The sequence below is a fragment of the Lygodium microphyllum genome, chromosome 29, assembly GCF_053477565.2.
Source record: "Lygodium microphyllum isolate KBCC chromosome 29, Lygodium_microphyllum_v1.1.10, whole genome shotgun sequence".
NCBI lineage: Eukaryota > Viridiplantae > Streptophyta > Polypodiopsida > Schizaeales > Lygodiaceae > Lygodium > Lygodium microphyllum.
In genome coordinates, this window is record NC_141163.1 from 50,857,711 (window position 1) to 50,884,774 (window position 27,064).

General features: G+C 39.2%; 1 protein-coding gene across 3 annotated transcripts in view; it reads right to left on the minus strand.

The window, feature by feature from the left end:
• Window positions 1–10,602: 10,602 nt before the first annotated feature.
• Window positions 10,603–27,064, minus strand: part of LOC148010612 (E3 ubiquitin-protein ligase At1g63170-like) — a 94,050-nt gene continuing 77,588 nt past the window's right edge. For 2 of the 3 annotated variants that reach the window (XM_087671493.1, XM_087671494.1), the window contains one exon: window positions 10,603–11,115. In XM_087671493.1, the coding sequence (XP_087527619.1) occupies window positions 10,945–11,115 (171 nt within the window). In that variant the 3' untranslated portion in view covers window positions 10,603–10,944. Of the gene's footprint in view, window positions 11,116–11,493; window positions 12,090–27,064 lie in introns of those variants that run through there. The other variant, XM_087671495.1, reaches the window with a different exon arrangement.

Sequence of the window (27,064 nt, forward strand, 5' to 3'; positions counted from 1 at the left end):
TATTAAGTTCCTCTAAACATTTGCACACAAAAAAAACAACTTTGTCTTCTTTCTCAACCAACAATGAATTTTCTCCAAATATTTTAATTAATGTACTAGATGACATTCTCCTAGCCAGTCGCATTAATTTTGTCATATGTAAACCTGATCCTTGAAATATTAAACCAAAAACGTGAATTGGAATGAACCAAGACAAGATGACTCTCCTTGATATCCTCTCAATCTTCATGGAATTTTGAATATCTTCAATCGTCTTTCATTTGAAGCCTTGGATGGTTCCATTGTCAAGATTATCTCAAATTGTTAGTCCATCGAGTTTTGGTGAAGGAAGCACTTTCAAACTTTCAAATTCCTATGTGTTTGGTGGAACAACATAGGATGCACATACAAAATATACATTTTTTTTTCAATGAAAAAGGAGGATGGGCGATCACATTTCCAATGAAAGCTCACGTTTTTACTTTTCCATTTATTAACCTTGTGAGGATCTTTATAAGACGAAAGCATTGTTATCCAATCTTATAGCTTGTATGTTGATGGATACCACAAATAATACTCTCTTGTATTGTACCACGTACATGCTTGTATGGAGTTAGATCCCCATCTTGAACAAGCACTAGAAAAAGAAGCCATGGAAGATGAATATTGATGTAATGACGACAAATGAGGTTGAGATAGAATAAAAATATTGCAAATTTGAATTTGGAGAAGTTGGGACAATAAAATAGTATCAGTTATGAGATTAATACATATAAACAAGTGGGAACTACAAAAACTTCTAAATAATCCATTGCTTTGAGTTGTAATTAAAAGTAATCTACTTTTATTATTTTCAAGTGACTTTAAAGTACCCACTTTTCAAAAAGTAACATCAATGGGTTGAAAACAAGAAAAATTACATGAAAAAAGTCATTATCAAGGACAAATCATTTTAGTTGGAATTGCCTCATCAGGATAAGTTTAGAGGCTCTTTTTCACCTTTTGGCTAGTCTTAGAAGAAATTTGGCTGAATTAGTAGAGGATTAAATGTTACATTGGACTATCCTGTTGGCCTATTCATTAATCTCATTATTAGTAAATGTCACTTAAAAGGCCCCTTTCCCTCAAAATAAATTGTAATGCTTGTCTTTATTTGGTTTATCACCACATAGCTACATTAGATTTTAGCTACGATTACCTCCTCTGTATCTTTAAAGGCTCCATTGCTTGTTAATTTCAAAGGTTCTCGATTCTTCTTTTCTTTCAACTTTGTGAGCAAGGTTTTTTTAATGCTCATTGATATGCTTGTTCTATATTATTATCTTTCTTCTAATCATCCATTATGGATGAACTAAATAAAACAAGCTTGATAATGGGTTTTCTCCATTTCCTCAATTGACCAAATGGGGAAACTACCATATAACATATTTGATGTTTGATTAAGATAGGAATAGACATGTGGATTAATATGGATGGATGAGCTGTAACCAAAGTGTGGCCTCTTACAATATATTGGTTGTAAGCATTTGCCTATATAAAGATGCAATAAGTAATTTCTTTCACTTTTCTTTCATAAAGATTGTGTTTGTTATGAATCCACACTGACTTTATCTTAGAATCTAGTTCACTTGATTCATATTCATTGTTCTTATACATGCTTTATTTGTGTCATGTTAGTGCCCCCTACGACTTAGCAAAGCTCTTGGTCCATGTCCTTTAACATAGTATTGGTGCCATGGTGACTTGTGAGCTATGGCTAGCTTTGGTAGATAATATTCCTTATAGGCCCATGCTAGGATGCTTTTAGGCCCCAAACTCCTTCTCAATCATCTGGAAGCACATAGCAAGAGACAAATTTTTCTTCAAGGTATAAACACCATATCTCCTCAATCTTTCTCACCACGACATTTGCTATGACTACTAGAGTTGTCCAAAATTAAGCAAAATAAAATAGAAAAGAGAGGCCCTACTTATTGTGAGTCTACTTATTGCGAAAATATGCAATGCCTTCATCCTGTCATATAAAAATGACCAAGGAGAAACTAGAAGTGGAAGCATTGAGATCAAGGGATATTCTTTGGATGATGGGAGATCAATGATCTCTGAGAGAATACAATGAAAAAAAGATTTTGACATGTCCTTTACCTAGCTAAGAGAGTACACATACATACACCAAATATGCAACCACCTCAATCATGTTACTATCAAACAGACCCCCCACTACCACAACTTGTCATCAATGGCCTCTATTATTATCATATTTGCTAGCGCCAAAGTAGTCACATACAAGTTGCTAGAAACCTACTACATCCACATAAGTCTCAAATTTAAAGGGTTCCCTAACTTTTCATTTGGAAGGCCTTACAAGAGCTCCCCTTCTCTTCTTAAAAGGAGCTAGGTGCTCCACGCCTAGATTCTCCTAGCAATTCACATTGGTGTTCTAATGCCTCGTGTCGATATTCTTAATGCCATCAAAGGTCACTAGGTGTTTTGGGTGAAGCTAGGGTTTAGATTTGGTTTGGCATCTCAAGGGCTAGGGAGTCAAGATTTAAAGCTTTGATGGAACATGGGAAGAGGGAATTGAGAATTAGGGAGTTGGGTGTTTTTAAGTGGAGAGTTTAGTTTGGTGGGGGTCTCACAAAGAAAGAGAGGGGCAAGGGAGAGACATAGAGACACAAACACACAAACACATAAACACACACATCACGAATAGAAGGTGCCTTCACTGAAAATCCTATTTGGGGGCTTGAATAACTTTTCATAACATAAAACATGAATTTCACTTGCATAGAAAAGTAGGGAATGGAATCTAAATTTAAACCCTAGCACACCTATAGTGCATCTCTACCACAAACTGTACTCGTTATACAAAATTATATGCAAGTCAAGCGTTCTACTACAAAAGCAAGGCCTATTCTTTGACTTGCCTATGAAGCCCTTTATATTTTAGCTATTCACACACTTTAGCAGGCAACTTGGAGTTAGGCCATGGTTACTCACTTCCTCAATGCTCTTGATTGACGGGCAATCAAAGCAAGGTTGTTTTTATGTGAGTTGCAACTTTGTGTAATTAAGATAGGTTAAACTTATAGTTTGCCTCATTACTAGAAGAAGAAAGGTTACACAATGTTGGGTGACCTTAAGCTTAAACATGACACTCACTACTATTACTCTTAACTACTTATTTCTCATTGGACTAGCAACTTTGATTTTCTCAAGCTTTAGGAATTTAAAAAGAAGAGAAGGAGGTGGATATTGATGTTGTCAAGATTTTAGGTGGCCACTGTGTTAACATACACTTAGAGAGGTATTGTATTGAGTAACCATTCTCTCTCTCTCTCTCTCTCTCTCTCTCTCTCTCTCTCTCTCTCTCTCTCTCTCTCTCTCTCTCTCTCTCTCTCTCTCTCTCTCTCTCTCTCTCTCTCTCTCTCTCTCTCTCTCTCTCTCTCTCTCTCTCTCTCTCTCTCTCTCTCTCTCTCTCTCTCTCTCTCTCTCTCTCTCTCTCTCTCTCTCTCTCTCTCTCTCTCTCTCTCTATACACACACACATATGTATATTATATATGTATACATATGCATACATACATACATACATACATACATACATACATACATACATACATACATATATATATATGGAAATACGTGAGTTAAGAGTAGTTGCACTAATGAATTTAAGGATTTAATTTCATATGGTTTGGTTTCCTTGAGTAAAAGTACCAAAAATCCATTATTTGCTTAATCAATCAAATTTCACAAAAAAAAATTGGGGCAAGAATTATGTTAGCATATGTCTTCTACTCATAGGCATTCTCTTAAGCATGTGCCCTTTTTTGAAAACCCAAATCTATATATGGGAAAATCCTATATCTAAGAATGATCAATTGTACCTAAGGATATTAGACTAAAGCTCAATGCCCTAATTTTGACATTACTACCATCATCTAAACTAATCATCTTCAAACATCCTCTCTCTCTCTCTCTCTCTCTCTCTCTCTCTCTCTCTCTCTCTCTCTCTCTCTCTCTCTCTCTCTCTCTCTCTCTCTCTCTCTCTCTCTCTCTCTCTCTCTCTCTCTCTCTCTCTCTCTCTCTCTCTCTCTCTCTCTCTCTCTCTCTCTCTCTCTCTCTCTCTCTCTCTCTCTCTCTCTCTCTCTCTCTCTCTCTCCCCATTAAGTTGGCTTAGACACAAGCATACACATTCAAAATCTACATTAAGTTGAGAGTTAGTGCAAAATATATTTAGAAACATTCAAGGGTGGAACCCATTATTTTTCTCCATGGCCAGATGAATTTGTTGTAGCTAGCCATGATGTAATACCCACCAAAGAGAGGTCCCAATGGTGTGATCAAAATTACCAAGGTGTGCAAAATCTCATACCATGGTTACATTTTGAAGCTTGTTGTGTGAAACTATTGGTAAGCCCTACCAAAGCTCATGCACTAACCTTATGAAAGCAAAAAATTATTCAGCGAAGTTTAGTGTATGAGCTTGTGGGCCTGTAGTTGGCTTAAGATGAGCACTAATTTAAGCTAAATGTCATTGGAGGGTAGGGGGTGACAGGAAGTCCTTTAAGATATGCTTCATGGTGAGATCACTATTGTTATGGTGGTTTGGTGATTACTTATATTCTCTGCATATGCTCTTCATATGAAGAGTCAAATGGAATATAGCAAGTCAAATAATGATTTATGTAATTTTAAAAATAAATTGTTAAACTAAACAAGTATATCAAAAATACTATTACTAAGTAATTAGGTTATTTTAATATAGAAATGATAATATTAATAGCTAGGTATAATAAGAACGTTGACTATTCTAGGTAATATACTTAATAATAGTTAACTAAATACATAGCTTCATAGTCTCTATCAGTTTCTTGTTAGAATAAATAGAAAAGATACATATAAAAACTATTACAATAAATGAACTATTATCAAATTAATTTTGTAACAACCATATGTATAAAAGCTAAACTATTATACTAACTACTTTATGTAAAAAAACTAAAAGTATTATACATAAAACTAAAATTAAATTTATTTTATATTTTTTTACTTTATAAAAGTATTAAATCATTACGAAATTATTAGTATTATTAACATAACATAAAAGTGCTAATAATATAACATTCAAATGTATTCATAAACAAATCATTGACAATAAAAAGATATAACATAAGCAAAAGAATAGAATAGACATATTTTTTAGTAATATAACAATAAAAAATATCAACAAATGTTTCATGGCTAGTGTTCGCGAGTCATTTGGTTGGCGAGGGAGGGGATGTTATAGACTTTCATTGAACTTCAAGTCATAACCTATCATGAGACACTAAAAATGGCACAGTAGAAAGGCACACAAGATATATCAATGAGGCATCCTCATATTCATGATATAGAGAGATATAACATTGAGGCATATCTCATGACTACACCCTCGTGATGACGCACATGTGGCAGTTCACCACTAAGCCTAGGGAATCACATGTAGAAGCACAACCCAAGAAGAGCATGAGTGACTACTACTCCCTATATAAATGAACCTCAAGGTACACCTACAAAGCCCTTATCCTTACACTCACCCTCACTCAATGGATTGATATGTGTCCTCAATAATCTAAGGGAGGTTTTCTTGACTCATCTAGGGTTTTAACATGGCTCATTCTATCACGTTGGCCAGTGTTTGTTGGCTATGACTTGACTCATTAGCGGAGTATTAACACGGCCTTTTGTATCGCGCCGGTTAGTGTCTGCCACACTACGACTTTTCAGTCTTAACACAACTTTTCCTATCAAGCTTGCCAGTGTTTGCTTATCTAGACTCTTTTCTATTATTCTTTTTCATTCCAATCCACCCTTGACCCAATTACATTTGAGGAGTGGAGGCTTCAAAGTCCTAGTTTTCTTTGTCCTAGCTCTTATGGCTTTGCATGCCAAGATTTTTAGGCATGATCCCAAGTTGTCAAGAAATTGGGGTCAAGGCATGGTGGCTCAATTGTCACCATGTTGTGACAGGCCTTATGGGAGGCAGCCTGTCATCTGCTTTTGAGCAGATAACCTAAGCAAACGCTATGGCAGCAATGTTGTAATTATTGAAGCTCGCAATGCATTTGCATGGCTTTTGCTACACTTAAGAGATTTTGGTTAAAAATTTACATGCTCAACCTTTGCAAGTAAATGGAAAACAATCCATTGGGTTGCTCCTTTTGCATAGTTCATCCCTTTCTTTACAGACCTTCATTGGACTTCAAGTCATAACCTATCATGAAGCACACAAATGGCATAGTGGAAAGGCACACAAGATATATCAATAGGGAATCCTTGTATTCATGATATAGAAAGATACAACATTGAGGCACATCTCAAGACTACACCCTTGTGACACCACACATGTGAGGGTTCACCACTAGGCCTAGGGAATCGCATACAGAAGCACAACCCAAGTAGAGCTTGAGTGCCTACTACTCCCTATATGGGTGCATCCATAGGCAACATCATGGTATACCTACAAAGTCCTTACCCTTACAAGGAGAGAGAGAGAGAGAGAGAGAGAGAGAGAGAGAGAGAGAGAGAGAGAGAGAAGCATTCCTTCCAACACCAGTCCCCACCACCAATAGTAACATAGTTGTTGGCTAGCACAAAGAGAGAGAGAGAGAGAGAGAGAGAGAGAGAGAGAGAGAGAGAGAGAGAGGTGTTATGATTGACACAAATCCCCACTGCCACTAGTAGTGTAGTTATTGCCTATAGTGTGGCATGAGAGAGAGGGAGGAGAAAGAAAGAGAGAAAAAGAGAGAGATCAATGTTGATCATTGCCATCTAACCATCTGTGTTGCCTATTGTCCCACCCATCATTTCCCTATGCACACCCTCTTGCTACCTACCATCCTACTCAATTGATGTCCTATGCACCCTTGTACTGGTACTAAGGCTACACACACACGCCCGCACGCACACACACACACAAAGATGAATGGTCTACTATTCTTGTTACTTACTCTTCTCCCAAGAAACTTATGCCCACTATTCTCCCCCTTGACAACACTTATGCTGCAGACTCTTCTTCACTAGATATCTGCCTCTACTTGCAATTGTTGTTAAGAGGTGTTGACAAAGAAATGCCCGGAGAGAGAGAAAGAGAGAGAGATGCACCAAACAGGGGGAGAAAGGGTTTTGGGGGGACTAAGAACATGCCACATGGCAATCCCCCCCCCCCCCCCCAAAAGACCTTCCAATAATAATATAGAAAATTTAAAGGGCACATAACTAATGTTCTAAAATTTGTGCGCTTCATTTAAAGGGCACATAACTAATATTCTAAACTTTATACTTTTCATTTGAAGGGTAATAAATATATTGTTATTCCTTCTCTTGAAGGGTAAAACTCCCCTTTGAAGGGTATAGAAACATTGAGATATCAAGCTTGAACATAACAATGCTTCTCCTCACAATGAATAGATAGGTGACCTAGATCTACCCAGTCACACAATTGTCTCTAGATTTCAAGAAGTACTTGACAACACGAATCACTTGCGTTGACAACACAACGCAAGTGATTCGTATGAACTGGAAGCATGTGCTAATGAAGCACTCATACAAGGTGTTGAAGGCCGTTAAGGAGATGGCAAAGGCTACTCTAGAGTAGAAGATGAAAGCAATTATTGTAACAAAGAGCCAAAGAACTTGAAGAAGATTGCGGCTATGAATCTTAATCCTTTTGCACAAAAGAAGAATAAGAAGCAAAATTTTGCACTCTATGCATAAAAGAAATGTGTTCATATCCACATCTCTTTCTTGGGAGATTGTACTAGAGAGAAGAGAACCTGTGTGACCTTCAAGAGCCATGAAAATTGAATCTAAAACTCATATTTAAGTCTTTAGATGGTTGGGCCTTCTGAATAGTTTGAACTCTTAAGGTAAAGAAGCTAGAATAGTGTCATGAAAAAGTGACCTCTTCAATCACATTCATCGCAAGACAAAGCTTGGATTTTTGGTGCAAGATACAATCGCAAAACATGAGGGAGCTTGTAAAATTCTTCTTATGAGAAATGGTGGAACGAATCGGAGTACTCCCATTCAAAAATTTTGGATTGCACATAAGGACCACAAAGTGAACAAAGAAGGTGGCCTTTATTAACCAATCATCTTCACTCTTGGTCCTTTTTCTCCACTAGAAAGAAGGGAAATGTAGAGAAAAGTGAACCTTCATTGAGGTACTACTATCACCTTGGTGAGGGCGAGGGGGACTACCTTACTAGCCCCCTTACCCTATTCTAAGAGAGAATGGAATAAGGATTGAACCATTGGGGTGCAATGATCAATTCCATCATAACTTCCCTTCATTATTTTAGCTCCATATGTTGCAAACTCTTGACAATGAACTCTTTGCAAGAACAGATTGTCATGATTTTTAGTGAGAACTTAAAAACCACCAATGAGTAGGTATTAACCTTTTGTTTTTTTGTTTGGTCATTGATTTAGAATCTTTTCAATATATGAAATATTAGTATTGATCTAGACTAGGGATCCATGACTTGTTTTAGTATGTTTGATATCACAAATTGCACCATTTTTTAATTGAGACTGTGGAATGCCTTGCAGGAAGAGAATGAAGCTACATCTATGGAGTTGAGTGGCATGGAGATCAAGTAAATATTCATACCTTTAACTGGCACTACATGGGTTTGGGACATCACGAGCACAATGGTTTCAATTCATTATGCATGGGGCTTGTCTCCCTAGATTTCAACTACTATCATGCCAAGGGATAGGGAAGACGCACTATTGCACTATCATTGATAATAAGCACAGCATGAGGCAATTTTAAATGCACGAGCACTTGAGTGAGCACCTTCAATCAATCATGTATTTCTTTTGCACACACTTGGGGATGTTTTGTTACTCAAATAGAAGTCCCAAGTTAGAGTGTGAGAGAAGGTTGGAAGACCTAGAGGGTGCTAGAGGACCACACTAACTATAATAACGGGTTTTGGTCCATCAAAGATATTGTCAATAGTGTTTGTGAGTAGAGGAGCAAAATATACCAATCTTGAGAGAGAAAATAGGCATATCCTTTAAATGTTGGAGGTTGAGCTCAACAACATTGTGACCATGTGAGAGAATGAGAGTCATTGTTTGTGAGTTGGAGATGCCTAACCTAACTCCTAGGTGTGTTTGTAATTGCCTTTGAGACTTTGTACGATTGTTTTGTGAGTAGCACTAGAGTTTCTAGTCTAATATAACTAGAGATCAAGTTCCTCTATCGATGTTGCTTTGCAATCTGATTATAAGTAGTAGAGAGCATTTCAATCGCTTGTCACTTGATGTTACATTTTCCAATATCCTTGTTGAGGCGCATTGATTAGATGTCACTTTGGCAGTTGAAATTGACTTTGACCTTCTAAAGATAGTCAATTCTTTTCTAGAGTTTCATGGGACTAAATGCGAGAACCAAGAAAAGTTCTTAGAGAAAGAGTTAGGATGCATTGTTCAAGGGATAGCAAAACCCACCCCAAAGGTTCAAATATTGAAGTATCAATTGCTTCATGAGGATAGGGATTGGTTAGAGCATTTGTGGAACCTTAAGAGAGGAGAATGTATCTTTACATTTCAACCACATACAAGCATAGTTAAGAAGATGCATGAGAGAAATTTGAAGAGAGAGAATCACAAAGCTATGTTTAAAAGCATATCTAATTTTCTTTGAATTATTCCAACAATATAAAAGAAGACTACAAGGCCTAGATCATGAATGGATGATTATTGCAAGTAGAAGAGCACTCCCAAAGTTTACATCTCATGATTTAAGTACAAATCTTGCATAGAAGCTTCAAAAGAAATCCGCACTTTATTATCTTCTTTGTATCATGGGAAACAATGAGTAGGCTTTTAATTATTATATTTATTCTCTCTCTTCCTTTGCATAATTGCTGAGAGAAGCATTACATGTACTCACAAAAGAATCCAAGTTATACCACAAGATGCAAGGCAACTGAAATCCCTAGATACCTCAATGTGAACATCGATGTAGCAAATTTGCATAATATGAATCCACCTCTTGTTCTTGCCAAATGCTTGTTACATTTTATACTACTATGTCATTTTGAGACAAGGGAATATAAGGACCATCAAAAAGCAACAATTGTACCCTACTCTCTCAAGCGTTATGACAAATTTACGAGGGTGGTTTACCATTGAACACCAAATGCTTATCTTTACATTATCAATACTATCAACCCACTAATGAAAATTTATATTCAATGATTGCTCAAAGTTGGCACCTAGTAACTTGGCCATACTAAAATTCCCAACAAGAAAGCTATTACTTGCCTACTCTCTAGAGTGCATCATGCTTTTGTATAACCATAACTTACCATTTGATATGATCAAGATTTTCAAAGTTTGTGCTTTGGTGCTTAAGTGGATTTACACTCCCTTTGTGGTTTTCCACAATGATATGAAGCACAAGTATGTGAACGTGAATGCATGTAAACCTAAGATTCATTTGTGATGTGAAATGTTATTTGAAACCGACATTCAAACCAATCATAGATATTGAGTACAATTGTATTAAGCAATGTATTGCAAAATATGTTTTCTTGCATTTACCTAATATTAACTCGGTCAATTTGCAAGTGCACCATTTAGTAAGGTGGAATCAATTTGCAACTCAATGCGCAGCATTTAGTAAAGTGGAATCAAGTGAGTTATGAAGATATTTAGGATGTGGGCTCATGCCCTTGCATGTGCATGCACATGTGACTGGGTGGGAGAGAGTTTCGGGAATACAGAGATGTTATTTTGCCCAACTATACTACTATTGCTCTTCCAAGCTCGTATTGATTTTTTGTGAAAGCATGACAACATTGTAAATAAGATTCACATATAAAACTCTTGCTTTTGCCAGGTTTCTCAAGTCACACTACCAAACTGAGGTTCACTTTTAACATGAGACAACAGGAAAGCTACTCTTACACATCATCTCGTGCACTATTGGTTTTACAAATGTTATATTTACAAAGTGGACAAGTGGAATTCATTCGCAACCATCGATCAATGCACGCACAATGAAAATGATGGCCACAAGGTAGTTCTCGGAGATCTACGCCATCATCATACGACGAAAGGCATATACAACATTCCTGTGAGGGAAGCCAATTCAAACTTAATCGAGCAAGTGAACACACATACATATCAATTCTAACTATTGAGACCTAAAGGATTTTTATTTTTTTAAAGATATAAAAACATATTTGAGACATAACAGAATGTCAATAAGTATTGCAAGCCATAAAGTTCACTTTTCTAAGAAATGAAGTGCTTCCATTTAACTAACTATGTCCAAAAAAAGGCCTGCTGCACTCTGTTGGTGCTGGCATGTACTCAAGACTGACCTTTCATTTCCCAAGCTTGCTATGGTTGGGTAGGGGGCATGTATTCCTCCTCTTTGTTTTCCTTTTACCCGCACCGCACACCCCCCCCCCCCCCTTCTATTTTTGAACACCATGGCTAAGCATGCAAAGCTGATAGATAAAGTGATACAGCATATACAAGAGGACGAATGTGAGCAACATTGGTGCATGCACTATGAAAGAGACCAAAGCACAAAGAGCATGCATCAATATTTAGGAACATAGATCAAAGCCCTCACTATGAAATGGTCTAGGTAGTGGTTTGGAGCCCAAGCACAAGTACCATCTAAGTAATAGTCCCCAAGCCCACTAGACCCTAATGCATTGCACTGTCTGCCTAGACTCTTGTGCAAATGGCATGATCTACGACCATCATTCAAATATGTTATATTTCTTAAAGTCATTCTGATGTAGATACACCCTATCACCACACAGATTTCCATCTTGTGTGGGAGGAGTCTTTGCCCCAAAAAACAAAAGAACACTATTCCTTCTCACTCTACTGCCAATCCAACACATTGCAGCAGAAGAAACCAATTGGCAATTACAAGATCCAGTCAAAAACCAATTGGCAATTACAAGATCCAGTCAAGAACCACCTAACATGCCTGCTACACAGCCAAGCAACGTTCAAAGGACAGATGCAAGTTGGTTTGCCACTAGCCAGCTGTCAACCAGCCCCGCTTTTGAATACTAACCACTACCTACCAAAATAATTAGTGCAATTACATTAATGCAGAATATTAATCACTATCAACCAAAACCCAAAAAACGCACAACTGTGGAAAACTGGATATCTTGCTTCCCAAGAACAGACTTTTGCCTTCAAAGCATCACAACTAACAAGATGCTGTAGTGGAAAAAGAAACAATTCAAAGTAACAAATGAGAGTTCTCAAACAAATTGACCCACTGGTCTAAGGTCCAATGCATCCCCATCCTACCACTTTGCATTACGGCCAACTACCCACTTTTTGACAGTAAACTTTCCCCAAATAATCTATGGATTCTGCCCAACTCCAGCCATCTGAAAAAAAAAATCAGGAAGATGTCCCTGCCCACTACCCAAAACATGGAAAAGGCCATGGTGGCTGAAACAGGCTCTATTCATAAAAACAATACTTGGGAACTTGTTAGCAAGCCTCTAGGGAGAAAAAATCAGTGGTGAGAATTGGATCTACAAGACACAGTAAAATGAACATAAAGCCAAACAAATAGTCAAAGGGCGTTCTCAAAAAGAGGTCATCGATTATGAAGAAACTTTTGTCTCCTACAACAAAGTATAAAAACATTTGTTGTATACTTGTTTGTGTGCATAAAAAGGATGGCCCATTTACCAAATGGATGTAAACTCATTCTTCTGAATGGAGATCTATTTGAAGAGATCTACATTGAACCACCTCCAGGCCTTATGGAACCAAGAAAAAAACACGAAGTGTGTTTGTTGAAAAACTTCCTAAATGGGCTAGAACAAGCTTTTCACAAATTATTCATTGATTGTGGGTCTTATTACTCTCATCCAGACTCAAATTTTGTATGCATTACTTGATGAAAGTGTCATGGCTGTCATAGTCATCGGGTATGTGGATGATCTAATCATAATCAGAGAATGCGACAAGCATAGCTGTTGTAAAAACAGCAACTTCCCACTCAACTTAAGATGACTGATCTAGGTTTTTTTCACTACTATCTGAAACAGAACTGTGGCAATTCAAATACCACATTTATATCTCCCAATTCAAATATTCAAAGGCATAGTTTCTTCATATGGCAATCATACATCATATGCCGATGGGTCTGAAAGTACGACTGGAGTATGATTCAAGCCCTAGGGCTAAACCATACCCTGCCATAATTTGAATTTTCAAAAAACAAAAGAAGGTATCTAAATCTAGCATTTTACACTAGATTAACTAAGCTCACAAGCTAAATGAAATCTAGAATTTCAAAATTTCAACAACCTCAGATTCTACAAAATAGTCACTAGAGTCTACTACCAGTAAGGCATTCAATGATCAAGACACAACATTGATTTGTCAATAAAATTTCAGATTCTGATTTCCAGTCTCATCCTCCTCAATGTCCTCACCCTCATCATCTTCCTCTTCATCATAATCTTGATCATCCTTTCCTCAATCCCTACTCAACAAGAGGAGCACTGTTAGGTTAGGATTCAGCAGCACGCACAGACTCATAGTGAACAAGTGAGCACCAAGAGAAATGGGAGTTATTGGAAGGTCACATCCACTATATGAAAACAATAATGAAAGTACAATCCATAGGGTACTAAAGTACCACATGTGTCACCCACTGACAAGTGTTCACATGGGGGAAAAACCCTTCCCCAACTAGAAAGTAAAAAGTGCTCGTGGATAAGGGAGCGTTCACGCCAGAACTAACAAGGACCACGATAAGTGTAACAAAACCCCCTCCACTAAATGATATGAACGTACATTGGGAATCGGTAAATGAACCCCCAAATAATGGTAAGCCTAAAGCCTTGTGAAAGGCTTCAAACTTCTCTCTAGAGAGAGTTTTTGTAAACACATCTACCAAGTTGTCCTGTGTAGGGACACAAACCAAGTCAATCTCCTCTCCATGGAGCCTCTCTCAAGTATAATGATAATGCGCCTCAATGTACTTAGTGTGAGCATGAAATATTTGGATTCCTCACAAACTTCCATGGCACTCTAGCTATCAGTATAGGTCAGAGTGGGTGATTGTTATCCCACACTAGATCAACAAAAGGTATTTGAGCAATACACATTCCAATGTAGCTGTAAATGTTGGCCATGTATTTAGCTTCACAACTAGATGTGGCAAATGTAGACTGCTATTTGATCAACCAAGAGATACATGAATCACCAAGCATGAAACAATTAGCACTAGTGGACACCCGCATGTCCAAACGTCCAACCCAATCATTGTTTGTGAATGCATGCAAGCAAAGAGAAGTGCCTTTAGGATAGAAAAGGCCCAATGTTTGAGTGCCTTTAAGATAGTGAAAGACAAGTTTGACTATTTGCCAATGCATTCTATTAGGGCTATGCATAAAGCATGCCAACTAAGAGAACCTAAACTAAATATCCGACCATGTACTACACAAATACAATAGACAACCATCAACATGCTCATAGTATCAAATGGATCTCTTGCATTGTCAAGTGTAAACATGTGGTTTGTCTCAATAGGAGTAGAGATAGACTTAGTCTTTCATTGAAAAGGCTCAAGTAGCTGCCCGATGCACTTAGACTGTCACAAAACAATATGCCCCCCTCAATTGCAATAAACTATATGCCAAGATAGTAGTGGAACTCGCCAAGATTTGTGACATCAAATGCATGCTGCAATTTAATATTTGAGGCTGTAGTTTGTGTCTCATGAGGTCCAATCAATAGCATATCACCCACAAAATGAATGAGAATCAAGAGATTATCCCCATCTTTGTGGGCATAAAGCATGCTTTCAATGTGTGAGTTACTAAGGCCAAGAGCAATCAAATATGCATTTATCTATCTGTACCATGCCCTAGGTGCCTATTTCAACCCATAGAGGCCTTATGCAACTAGCACACTTTGCTCTTTGAGCCTTTCTAGACAAAGCCAAGAGGTTGTATGACATAAACCTCCTTGTGAAAATCACCATTCAAAAAAGCAATCTTCACATCCGACTTCTCCTTACTTCTAGCTTTTGGTCACCTTGTATTGTTCATGACATTTTCATTTACTGTTCTCTCCAAACAATTGTACCGTCATACAAATGATTGTAACTCATGGTCTCAAAGTGTTAAGAATAAAGTATGGCCGTGCCTTCTACGATGTTCGGGTGTGCACACATCCTTACACATGTACTTTAGATATATTATCAAAAAACCTAAAGTGGTACACTTAGTCATTGTACACATGGAGTGGCGTTCTCTCACTCTCTTCCTTACTCTCTACTTTGCACTCACTCCTCTCTCACTGTGCATATTCAGCCGCACTATCTCGCTCCTCACGCACTCGACATCAAACTGGTATCAGAGCTAAAGGTTGCTCGCCTCCGGAGTTCTGTGCAAGTAGCAGACAAACCACGCAGGTTGCAGGCAACACAAGCAAGAGAGGCCACATCAGCACAGGAGGCAAGCAATGCAAGCAGTTGACACGTAGGCCCAACAGGTGCAGATCCGACAGGCGACACCAGTACGAGCAAGCGGCTCGTCACGGCATTGATTTTTCATCATTTTTTAAATTATTTTCTGCAATTTGTTCCCTTCCACTAATGGGTGTTCGCATGCCCACGCACAATGTGCAATTTTAACCCGAAAATTTGGGACTTTTCCTAGATTTGGGAATTGCAAAACAGGACAATCGGACTCAAAAATTGCAAATTTGGTGTACATTTACCCAACAAATTTGGGCCTTTTTCAGATTTTAGTGAATTTTTGTCAATTTCACTGAAATTTGTGCACATCGGACCAGAGAAAATTGGGGGTTTTGTAGAATTTCATCAATTTGTGCAAGAATTGACTGGTATATGTACTTGGGTACATGTATTGATGCAATCTGAGTGGATTTGCCTTTAAAAATTTGGGCCTTTTGACCGCAAGCGTCAAATTTGTGCCCAAGAATGCATTTGGAGTAGAAATTGCAGCAGAATTTAGGGGATTTCACATGTAATTGGTGCTTCGGCCTATAAATCTGGCTGTAATTGGTTGTGGAGTGCAGTAGCAGACATTCTCTAATTCTGGAAATCAATTAGCAGATCTGAAATTTCTGCAATTTCTTGACTTTCACTGCCGCTTGGTACTTGCAGCGCACCGTGGTCACTTGTGTGACATTTGGGCTTTCATTTGTTAACATTTGAGTCAATTTAGTGCTGCAAATCATGGCTGGAAACAGTGACAGCAACAACCATTCGCAGATCAATAAGCTTGAGGGTGCACACAATTTTCCAATATGGCAAAAACAGTGCTACAGTGTCTTGGTGCAAAAGAAACAGGTGGCCCATCAAAGCGAAGGGAATAAGACCAACAGGTATGGAACAAGAAGAGTGGGATGATTTGGATGAGCTTACAAGCTCTACCATAGAGCTCTCAGTGTTACACAACTTGCTCTTTGACACTGAGAAGCTGAATTCTACGCATACGAAATGTGGCAAAGACTTGAAGAATTGTATGCTAAAAACAGTGCAGCCAGCAAGGTTTATTGGCTGAAAAAGTTGATGGACCTTCGCATGAAGGAAGGTACCTCCATGTCTGAACATTTGAACGAGTTCAAGTCAATTTTCAGTCGGCTGATTGCTTTGGATTTCCACATTGATGATGAGTTCAAGGATACTTTCTGGCTATGCACTTTGCCTGAAAGTTGGGATACTTTTACGACAGCTTTGAGTAACTCAAATACTCAGTTGTTCCCCTGAAAATATAGGGAATGATGCTGAAAACGATCAGCAAGATATTGCCCATGATGTACCACAATTTCAGTAAGAACAAATGCCTTTGTAACAACCAGAACCAGCTACATAGCATGCTGAACTTGTAGAACAGCAAGCTGTTAATACAGATTTGCAGGCTGAACGGCCAACAAATCTTGATCATTAGGTCCGTAGGTCAACCAGAATGCAAAGATAGCCAGATAGGTTTGTTCGTGGGGTCAATTATATGGCTGATTATGTCATGTTGACAGATTATGATGAGCCGTCATGCTTCCACAAAGCAATGGACAGAAAAGATAGCAAGAAATGGCATAAGGCTATACTATCAGAGATGGGGTCTCTAATTTGCCTAAAGGCTAGAAAGTGCTACCATGCAAATGGGTTTACAAAATGAAAGTCACTTCTAGTTTTTTGTCAAGGTACAAGGCACGATTGGTTGATAAAGGGTACAAGCAAGAACATGGAATTGATTTTAATGAAATTTTTTCTCCTATAGTCAAAATGACTACTTTACGAACCATTTTGGGCTCAGTTGCGAATGAAGATATTGAACTCATACAAATGGATGTGAAAACAACTTTTTTACATGCTAATCTGCATGAGGAGATCTATATGTAGCAGCCTGAGGGTTTTGTGGCAAAGGGGAAAGAGCACATGGTATGTAAACTCAACAAGAGTTTGTATGGGCTGAAACAGGCACCACGAGAATGCTATCATAAATTTGATACATTTATGCAATCTCAGGGTTTCCATAGATTTCAAGTTGATCACTGCTTCTACACTAACAAGGCACCAGATAGCACCCTTATTCTATTGGTTTTGTATCTGGTGAAGTGATTCACAGTGACGATGCAATACCTTGCAATGAAAATGTCAGGTAGAGAGCAAAACGTAAGCAAGAGTGGAGTGTAAGAGTACAATTTTTCTTGTGTATACCTCTTTAGGTTTTAGATAGATATATACGAAAGTACAAATGTGCTAAGGATTTGTTCACACCCGTGCACATATAAAAGGCACGATGGCCCTTTATTCCCAACAACCTCCCACCTAAAGGCAATGTGCCTTAAGAGGAGAAAAGAATCAGCTAAGTCTACGTATGTACAAAGCGGAAATATATATACCTATCCAACTCCCATCATCTGTCGGCAATGAGCAAACCGCTCTACTGGAAGACCCTTCATGAGAAAATTTGGAGGATTATCATCTGTATGCACTTTGACAAGCTCAATGCTCTTCCTGACAAGTACATCTCTAATGAAGTGATACTTCACATGTATGTGCTTCATCTTTGCATGAAAGACAGGATTCTGTGCTAGCATGATAGCACTCTTACTATCACAATGGAGAACAAGTAACTTTGTAATACCAAGCTCTCCCACCATACGTGAAAGCCATAAAACCTCATTGCATGCCTCAGTGGCAGCCACAAACTCTGCCTCTGTAATAGACAATGCAACACACTCATGTAGCCTAGAGATCCAAGAGACTACTCCTGTGAAGGTAAACACATACCCAGAAGTAGACTTTCTGCAATCCGCATGACCAACATAGTCTGCATCCGTAAAGCCAACAACAAATGCCTTCTACTTTCCAAAGCAGATGCACAAATCCTTTCTGCCTTTGAGGTATCTCAAAATACCTTTCACTGCTTCCCAATGCTTTTTACCAAGGTTTGCCATGTATCTACTAACCACTCCCACTGCAAAGGCAACGTCATGACATGTAGCAACCATGACATACATCAAACTGCCAACAACTGAAGCATATTCTAGCTTGGCCATTTCAGCCTTCTCATTGTCAAATGAAGGGCTTTCCTCTGCACTGAGTTTCACATATGGAGGCAATGGAATCCCAATTGTTTTCCCCTCTCTCCATATTGAAATGTTGCAAAACCTTGGACATATACTCTTTCTGATATAGATAGAGTAATCCTTTTGACCTATCTTTGAGTATTTGAATGCCAAGAATGTGATTTGCATCACCAAGATCCTTCATGTCAAAGCTGCCATGAAAACTTTGCTTCAGTGATTCCAAGGCGTGAGTATCCCTGCCAGCAATCAGCATGTCATCACCATACAAAACCAAGATAATCAGGTTGCCATCTGCTGCCTTCTTGGTGTATACACAGTGATCCTTTTGACTTCTATGAAAACCTTGAGACTGCATAAATGTATCAAACTTATGATACCATTCTCTTGGTGCTTGTCTCAACCCATACAAACACCTTTTGAGTTTGTACACCATCTTCTCTTTCCCTTTTGCCACAAAACCTTCAGGCTGCTGTATATATATGTCTTCATGCAGATCACCATGTAAGAAAGCAATTTTTGCATCCATTTGTATGAGCTCCATATCTTCAACTACAACCAAGCCCAAAATGGTTCTCAATGTTGTCATCTTGACTACAGAAGAGAAGATCTCATCAAAGTCAACTCCATGTTCTTGCTTGTACCCCTTTGCAACCAATCTTGCTTTGTACTTTGGCGAGGAACTAGAAGTGACGTTCATCTTGTAAACCCGTTTGCATGGAAGGGTTTTTTGCCCGTTAGGCAACTGCACTAAGTCCCAAGTGCCATTTTTCTCAAGCGATTCCATCTCTGACAACATGGCTTTATACCATTTCTTGTTGTCCTGTCTATCCATTGCTTCCTTGAAGCAAAACGGTTCACCACAGTCTGTCAACATGACATAATCACCCACATTGTTTGCATCAGGAACGAATCTATTAAGTTGTCTAGTAGCCCTAGACGATCTCCTAACCCGATGATCATTGTTTGTTGGCTATGGAGGCTGCAAATTTCCATTTTCAGCTTGCTGTCCTGGCATTTCAGCCTGCAAATCAGAATTAACATCTTGCTGTCCTGGCTGTTCCTGCACATCCAATGGCTCATCATTATGGACAATGACTAGCTGATCATTTCTAGCATTATTTTCTACATTTTTAGGTTCATTTATAGCAGGTATTTGTTGTTGTATAGTGGGCACACTTTGCTGTCTAAAAGGTATTTCTTCCCGGAATACAACCCGAAGGACCTCCTTAGTCTTTTTGTGCTGTTTATGCATGTGATCTTCTCGGAAGATAACATCATTGTTGTGTACTACTTTCCTTTTTTCGAGATCTCATAATCTATACCCCATTTCACCCTCGTCACCATATCCTAGGAAAATGCATGTACAAGACTTTGGCTCAAGTTTGTTGTGTTTTTCTTTACGAATATGCACAAAAGCCTCGCAGCCAAACACTTTCAACTGAGCATATGAAGGTGGCTTACTCGACCACGCTTCCTAAGGGATTCCCTTTCCCCCTCCCCTCCAAAAGACCTGTTCAGGGATCGATTAATTAAGTGAACAGCTATCATAACAGCCTCTGCCCAAAAGCCAGGGGGTAATGCAACATGAGATAGCATTGTATAGATTTTATCATGTATGGTCCGATTCATACACTCTACAACTCCATTTTGGAGTGGATTACGAGGGGCAGTGAACTCCCTCTTTATCCCTTTGCTGTCACAAAATGCCTAAAAGGCCTTGGATACATATTCCCCACCATTGTCAGAGCGAAGACACTTAAGTGTCTTATCAGTCTGATTTTCAACCAATGCTAAGAATTTTTTAAACTTGTCGAGCACTTCGCCCTTGCTACGTATAGGGTAAACCCATATCTTCCGTGTAGCATCATCGACAAAGGTAACAAAGTATTTCTTTCCCCCTAAAGATAACCTTGCATCTGACATACATCGGAATATACTAACTCTAGAGGGGAAGATTTCAACGAAAGAAACTTTTTATGAGACGTCTGTGCATGTTTACCATAAACACAATGATCACAATGCTCAAAATCAGCATAACGAAGACAAGGCAAGTAACCCAAACAAGAAAGCACTTTCATTCCAGTTTAACTCATGTGTCCCAACCGGCCATGCCACAAAGAAACACATGGCTGCTCAGTCACGGCAACAACATGCTCACGCACACTAGATACATGGAGAGGATACAAGGTATCACTTTTACAACCTCCCGCAATTACTCTAGATCCCTTATAGATCTTCAATTTTCCATCACCAAAGGTGGTATAAAATCCATCATCATCTAGCTGCCTTGTGCTAATCAAGCTCTTCTTGAGCTGAGGTACATGCCATACATGTTGAAGTGTGAAGACAGAACCATGCTGAAACTGCAACTGCACACTACCAATACCTATAATGCCACATACATAGTTGTCCCCAAGATGGACAACACCATGTCAACCCCCCTGTATAGTCAGAAAACCACTCATGATGAGAGGTGACATAAAAGAAAACACCTGAATTTAGAATCCAAGTGCACGTGTCATCATCCGTATTTGCAAGTAAAGCATGTGCACTAAAGTGTGAAGAGACAAAGAGTACGTCATTCCCACTGTCATTGTCATGAGTGACTACATTCACCTCTTCAATTTTGACACTGCTCTTCTTAGGCTGACTCTCTTTCTTCTCTTCATTGCTATCATCTGTCTTCTTGCCCTTTCCTTTCTCTTTCTTTCATTTGTGACAGTCACGTTTAAAGTTACCCTTCTTACCACAATGATAGCATTCAACATCCTTACCATGTGATTTAGTGCGTCCCTTGCTATCAGATTTGCCTTTCTGCTGTGATCTACCCCTAGTATGTAAAGCACTGCAAGACTTATTGGATGCATTGTTCTGCCGATTCATTTCTTCCATGAGTAGAGCACTCTCTACATCAGTATACAAAAGAATCGCATTAGAATTGCTCATAGCAGTCCTGAATCTATCCCAACTCTTTGGCAAAGTGCAAAGCAAGAACGTAGCCTTAAATTCTTCATCAATCTTGAATTTCAAGGCAACCAGCTGGCTGAAAATGGAGTTAAACTCACTCAAGTGAATAGACATTGCTGTACCCTTTTTCATACGCAAATCCATAAGCTTTTTCAGCCAGTAAACTTTGCTTGCAGCACTCTTCTGGGTATACAGTTCTTCTAGTCAAGTCCAAATAGCATAGACAGAATCCAAACCTTCAATGTTAAACAGCAAGCTATCAAAAATCGATAGCTCGATGCTTGAGCGTGCAAGCTCATTTAACTTATCCCAGTGTTCCTATTCCATATCTGTGGACTTTGCCCCTTTGGTCTTAATCGGCCTTGCCTGTTTCTTCTGCAACAGGATATTATAGCACTATTTTTGCCAAACTGCAAAGTAATGTGCTCCTTCAAGCTTCTTAATGTGCATGAGATGACTGTTGTCACTGCTACCAACCATGATTTTCAGCCAAATGTGACCAAAAAATTCAGCAAATGCAGGCCCAAACTGTCACACGAGTGACCAAGGTATAAATAAGTACCAACCAGCAATAAATAACCACGTAAAAGCAGAAATTTCAGATCTGCAAATAAATTTTAAGCAGCAGTAAACCTTGTGCTACAACACTCCACAACTGATTACAGCTGTTCCAAGGACAAATACATCACATTACATAAGAAGTCCCAAATTTTAGCTGCAATTTCTGTTGTACATGCACCCACGAGCACAAAATTTGACACGCACGGTCAAAAGCCCCAAAATTTTTGTGCTCAAAGCATCAACCATACATCTGCACTATCTCTGACATGCATAGAATAGGCCAATTTTGCCAAAATAGAGGAATTTCAACAAAATCCCCAAATTTTTTCAAGTGCTAGATGTCCAAATTGCATGGAATTAAACCCGCATGTACATAAAATGACCAAATGGCGCACAAATTTCGCCCAAACAGCAAAAGCCCCAAATTGCATAGGGTCCAATGTGCATCAATGTCGAGAAATTGGGTATATTTCAGTCCGATTCTTGCATGTACATGAAAAGCACCAAATGTCGGAGGCAAAATGTCACAAATTCCTGCAATTTCTGAGACAAATATCGCTGTTGTGTCTTGCTCGCATCAAATCTAGACAAATCCCCAAATTTTTGACACAAATCTGCCCAAAATTCTGAACTATGCTTACACGCACGAACGCCCGTCAGTGAGCAAAGGGCTTGCTTGCAAGGAACCTTTGAAAAAAGTAAAAAATTTTGCAAAAGAAAAGTGACGAATCTACCCCGTTTACAGCCACCAACCCATCGCCTACTCGCGTGACCTACTCGTGACCTGAAAAACGACGTTTTGACTTGCGCCTGAAGTGCGTGACTTGCACGTGACTGCGTCTGATCAGGAAATTACGATTTTGACCTGCATTCAACCTAGAACTATCGCCTGTCTGTCCAGTGAAAGAACAATGACGAGCTGGCCTGAGCGGACTCCGAGAAGCGCGAACACCTTAGTCGCAGCCCTAATACCAGTTTGAAGTGAGCGATGCGCAGTGGCGATGCAATGTCCTGTGATGAAAATGTGAGATAGAGAGCAAAACGTGAGCAAGAGTAGAGAGTTAGAGTCAGAGAGAGAGATGCACAATGTTCTTGGGTACAATTGTTTTTGTGTGTACCTCTTTAGGGTTTAGATAGATATATATATAAAAGTACAAATGTGCTAAGGGTGTGTTCACATCCACGCACATATAAAAGGCATGATGGCTCTTTATTCCCAACATCTGGATGACATGCTGATCGCAAGCAGGGATGTTCATGCTTTGGACTCCTTGAAACAAAGCATGTGCAGTAGCTTTGATATGAAGGATCTTGGTGAGGCCAATCACATTCTTAGCATTTGTATACTCAAGGACAAATTGAAAGGTCTTCTCTATCTGTCACAACAAGAGTATATTACTAAGGTTTTGTAGCATTTCAATATGGAGGGGAGGAAAGCCATTGGCATACCGTTGCCTCCATATGTGAAACCTAGTGTAGAAGACACCCCTACATCTAATGATGGAAAGGCTGAGATGGCAAAGATTCCTTATACTTCAACTGTTGGTAGCTTGATGTATGCTATGGTTGCTACACATCCTGACGTTGCATTTGCAGTGGGAGTGTTTAGCAGATACTTGGCATATCCTGACAAAAAGCATTGGAAAGCAGTGAAGGATATCATGAGATACCTTAAGGGCACAAAGGACTTGTGTATCTGCTTTCGGAAGCAAAAGTCATCTATTGTTGGCTTCACTGATGCAAACAATGCTAGTCATCTTGACTGCAAGAAGTCTACTTCAGGATATGTGTTCACGTTCATAGGGGAGTAATCTCTTGGATATCCAAGCTGCAAAAGTGTATTGCATTGTCTACTACAGAGGCAAAGTATGTGGCTGCCACTAAGGCATGCAAGGAGGCTTTATGGCTTTCACGTCTAGTGAGAGAGCTTGGCATTACAGAGGTTCCTATCCTCCACTGTGATAGTCAAAGTGTTGTTATGCTAACACGGAATCCTGTCTTTCATGCAAAGACAAAGCATATATAAGTGAAGTATCATTTTATCAAGAATATACTTGACAACAAGAGCATTGAGCTTGTCAAGGTATATGCGCAAGTGGCAGCCACATCCACTTTGACTATCATTTATTCAATTTAGCTATAGGTTTTCTGATTTTCAGCCATGAAGAATGCGACGATAGCTTGAATGGAGTCAAGGCAACAACCAATTTCTCTCATCATGAGGAATCTATTGGGCAACTCAATCTCCATTCTCAATAGGTACTAGTGAAGATTTTGATCTAAATGTGTCCTTATTCAACACCTTGGGCTGAGATTCTCTCCTTCTCTTATATCTCAAGCCTTGGACCACAAACTAAACAATTTAGTCACAAATAAGGTGCCTTTCTCACACTTATCACGAGAAATCCCTCTATTTGAGAGAGGAACACTATAGGGATTTATGGGTTGAGAAATGGTAGGGTTTGTAGGGAGGAACACATCATAAAGTGTGTATAGAAAACCCTATGATAAAGAACTTAAAAATAGAGAAGAAGAATAAAGATGAATGATGAACATTAAATCATGCTAAATGAATCATCCTTATACATTGGAGTGTGGGTTAGTCAGTGAGCATCAGGCTAGTTGTGTCTCTAGGACTGGTACTAAGGTGAGCGAAGCTCCGAGATAGCTACATTGTCCTGGATGATCAAGCGATAGCACCTATGGATGAAGATGCTCTATGGAGGGAGCAAAACACAATCCTCCAGGTAGTCTGATGTCAGGGTAGACACTAGAAGATGATGGACAGCAGTAGAGGGAGTAAAACGCATTCTTAGGGGCTATCAGTGAGATGAAGAACATACTGAAATCTTTCCAAGATGATGGTTGCTGTCAACACAACTCCTGAGCAGCCAACTAGAGAAGACGCAAAAGTGTCAATGAAGATCTCTCCAAAAAAGGTGGCTGCAATCAGGGGACTGCTGAGCAGCCATTCAAGACAGGTAAAATACAAAGTATGCTGAAGAATCTGGCCAGCTGCATGCAAACGCAGCTGCTGATGATGACATGGCAGCTGTCTAAAGGTGTATGGCTGCTAGGTGACTTGATAGATAGCAAAACACATGGGCAACTGTCTGCTGGCAGAAAACACGTGTACAACAACAGATGGTGAAAATGCAGGTGGGAAGTGATCATCCAAGATGAGTGGCAAGCTGGGCAGCAGCTAGTTGGAGTGGTGGTAGGGTGGGCAGAACCCAGCTGACCTAGGCAGCAGCTCCAGCTGAGGTGGGCGGCAGCAGTCAACCCCATGCAGCAGCAGAAGCCACTCCAGTGGGGCAACATCCCCAGATCCTTAGAGAGGAGTGACGGAACTGATGAAGAATGAATAAATGTATGTAGTGAAAATGATGTCCAGCCCATTTATAGGCCAAATTTGGGCATTCTTCCTACCATTCACAATAAATTCCAATAATACAAATAAAGCCTTTTTTGGGGCTGTACATGGTGACCAAAACATGACCTTGGTCGCTCAACATGGGGACTATGCAAGATAGGTTTACAGGAGGTTTGCTCCAGGAATTTGAGCTTGATTGCTTTGACAAAGTCATTGAGCTCCTCTCTATGAGTTGTGCCACGAGAAAGTGCTGAAAATCCAGCCTTATGTACTTAATTCAGAGCTTTCTATTGTACTCCTAAAGAAACATTGCAAGGAGTGGTAAGCTTTGGGGCCAATAGGTATCACTTGTGGTGCAAGAGCATTCTAGCTCAAATTGAGTGCATCTTAAGAGTCGCTAAATTTACTATTTCATTGGATTAAATGTTTGCAATATTGTGTTTTATGGCCCTTTGGATATTCAAAGCTGATTTCATAGTTCCGTTTGTCACGTCCAACAATGTTTGAGTAGTATTGCCTGATATTAAAAGCACTAATCAAACTAATAAATCTTGTCAACATCCACATATCCAAGAACGGACGCATCCTTCCTTCCAAAGCATATACACATAGATCTAGTGCCATTCAAGTGTCTCATACTACTCTTTATGGCCTCCCAACGCTTCTTGCTTAGGTTTGCCATATATCTGCTAACCACTCCCACTGCATAGGCAATGTCTAGATGTGTAGCAACCATGGTGGCAACAAGGGAGAAAATAGCAAGACAAGCTAGAGGAGGTAATTGTGAGCACATCGAGTGAGGAGACACAAATGAGAAAGATGTTGAGGTCCTCACCCACTCTACGTTTCTTACAAAACAACATGATGATACATGTTTCAAAAAGTGTGATTGACACTACTTACACCCTTTGAATCTCTTTATCCTATTTGAGCATCCAATGGTAGAGAGAATAAAGAAGATGGAAAAGGATGGTAGAGGGGAGGAGAGGTAGCAAGAGATGACAAGGGGACAGAGGTAATAGGACATAAGGACAATGGCAAGAAGGGGGTGAGGATGGGAGAGGAGAGACAATAGGTTATAATCACACAAGGAGGGATGGGTTGCCTTGAGCTGGTCAAAGAGTAGCAACTTGCACCAAAGGGATGGAGGGGGGAGAAAAGCAATGCTAGATGCAATGAGAGGAAGATGGCAATAAGACTTCCAAAGGCTCAAAAAATAACTTCCAATAGAGAGATTTCATACGTCACATTGTATGTTCTAGCAATAAGCCTAGAGGCTCGAAATTTGAGCGTGATTTAGAAAAACACGTGTGGCTCAAATACTTGACAAAGGCAAGCATGGCTTTCAAAAGCCTATTTTAAAAGGCCATAGACAAACTAGATCACCCACATACAACAATCCCCCTTAAGGGCATCACCACTGAAGATAAAAGGAACAATTGGCAAAAAAACCATGTTTCTTTTATTTTCTCTTTTTTAATAAGTAGAATAAGTACTCCCAAATAAATGTACAAGTGCTGCTCTTGTGGGTAGTGTTTCCACAGCATTAAGCC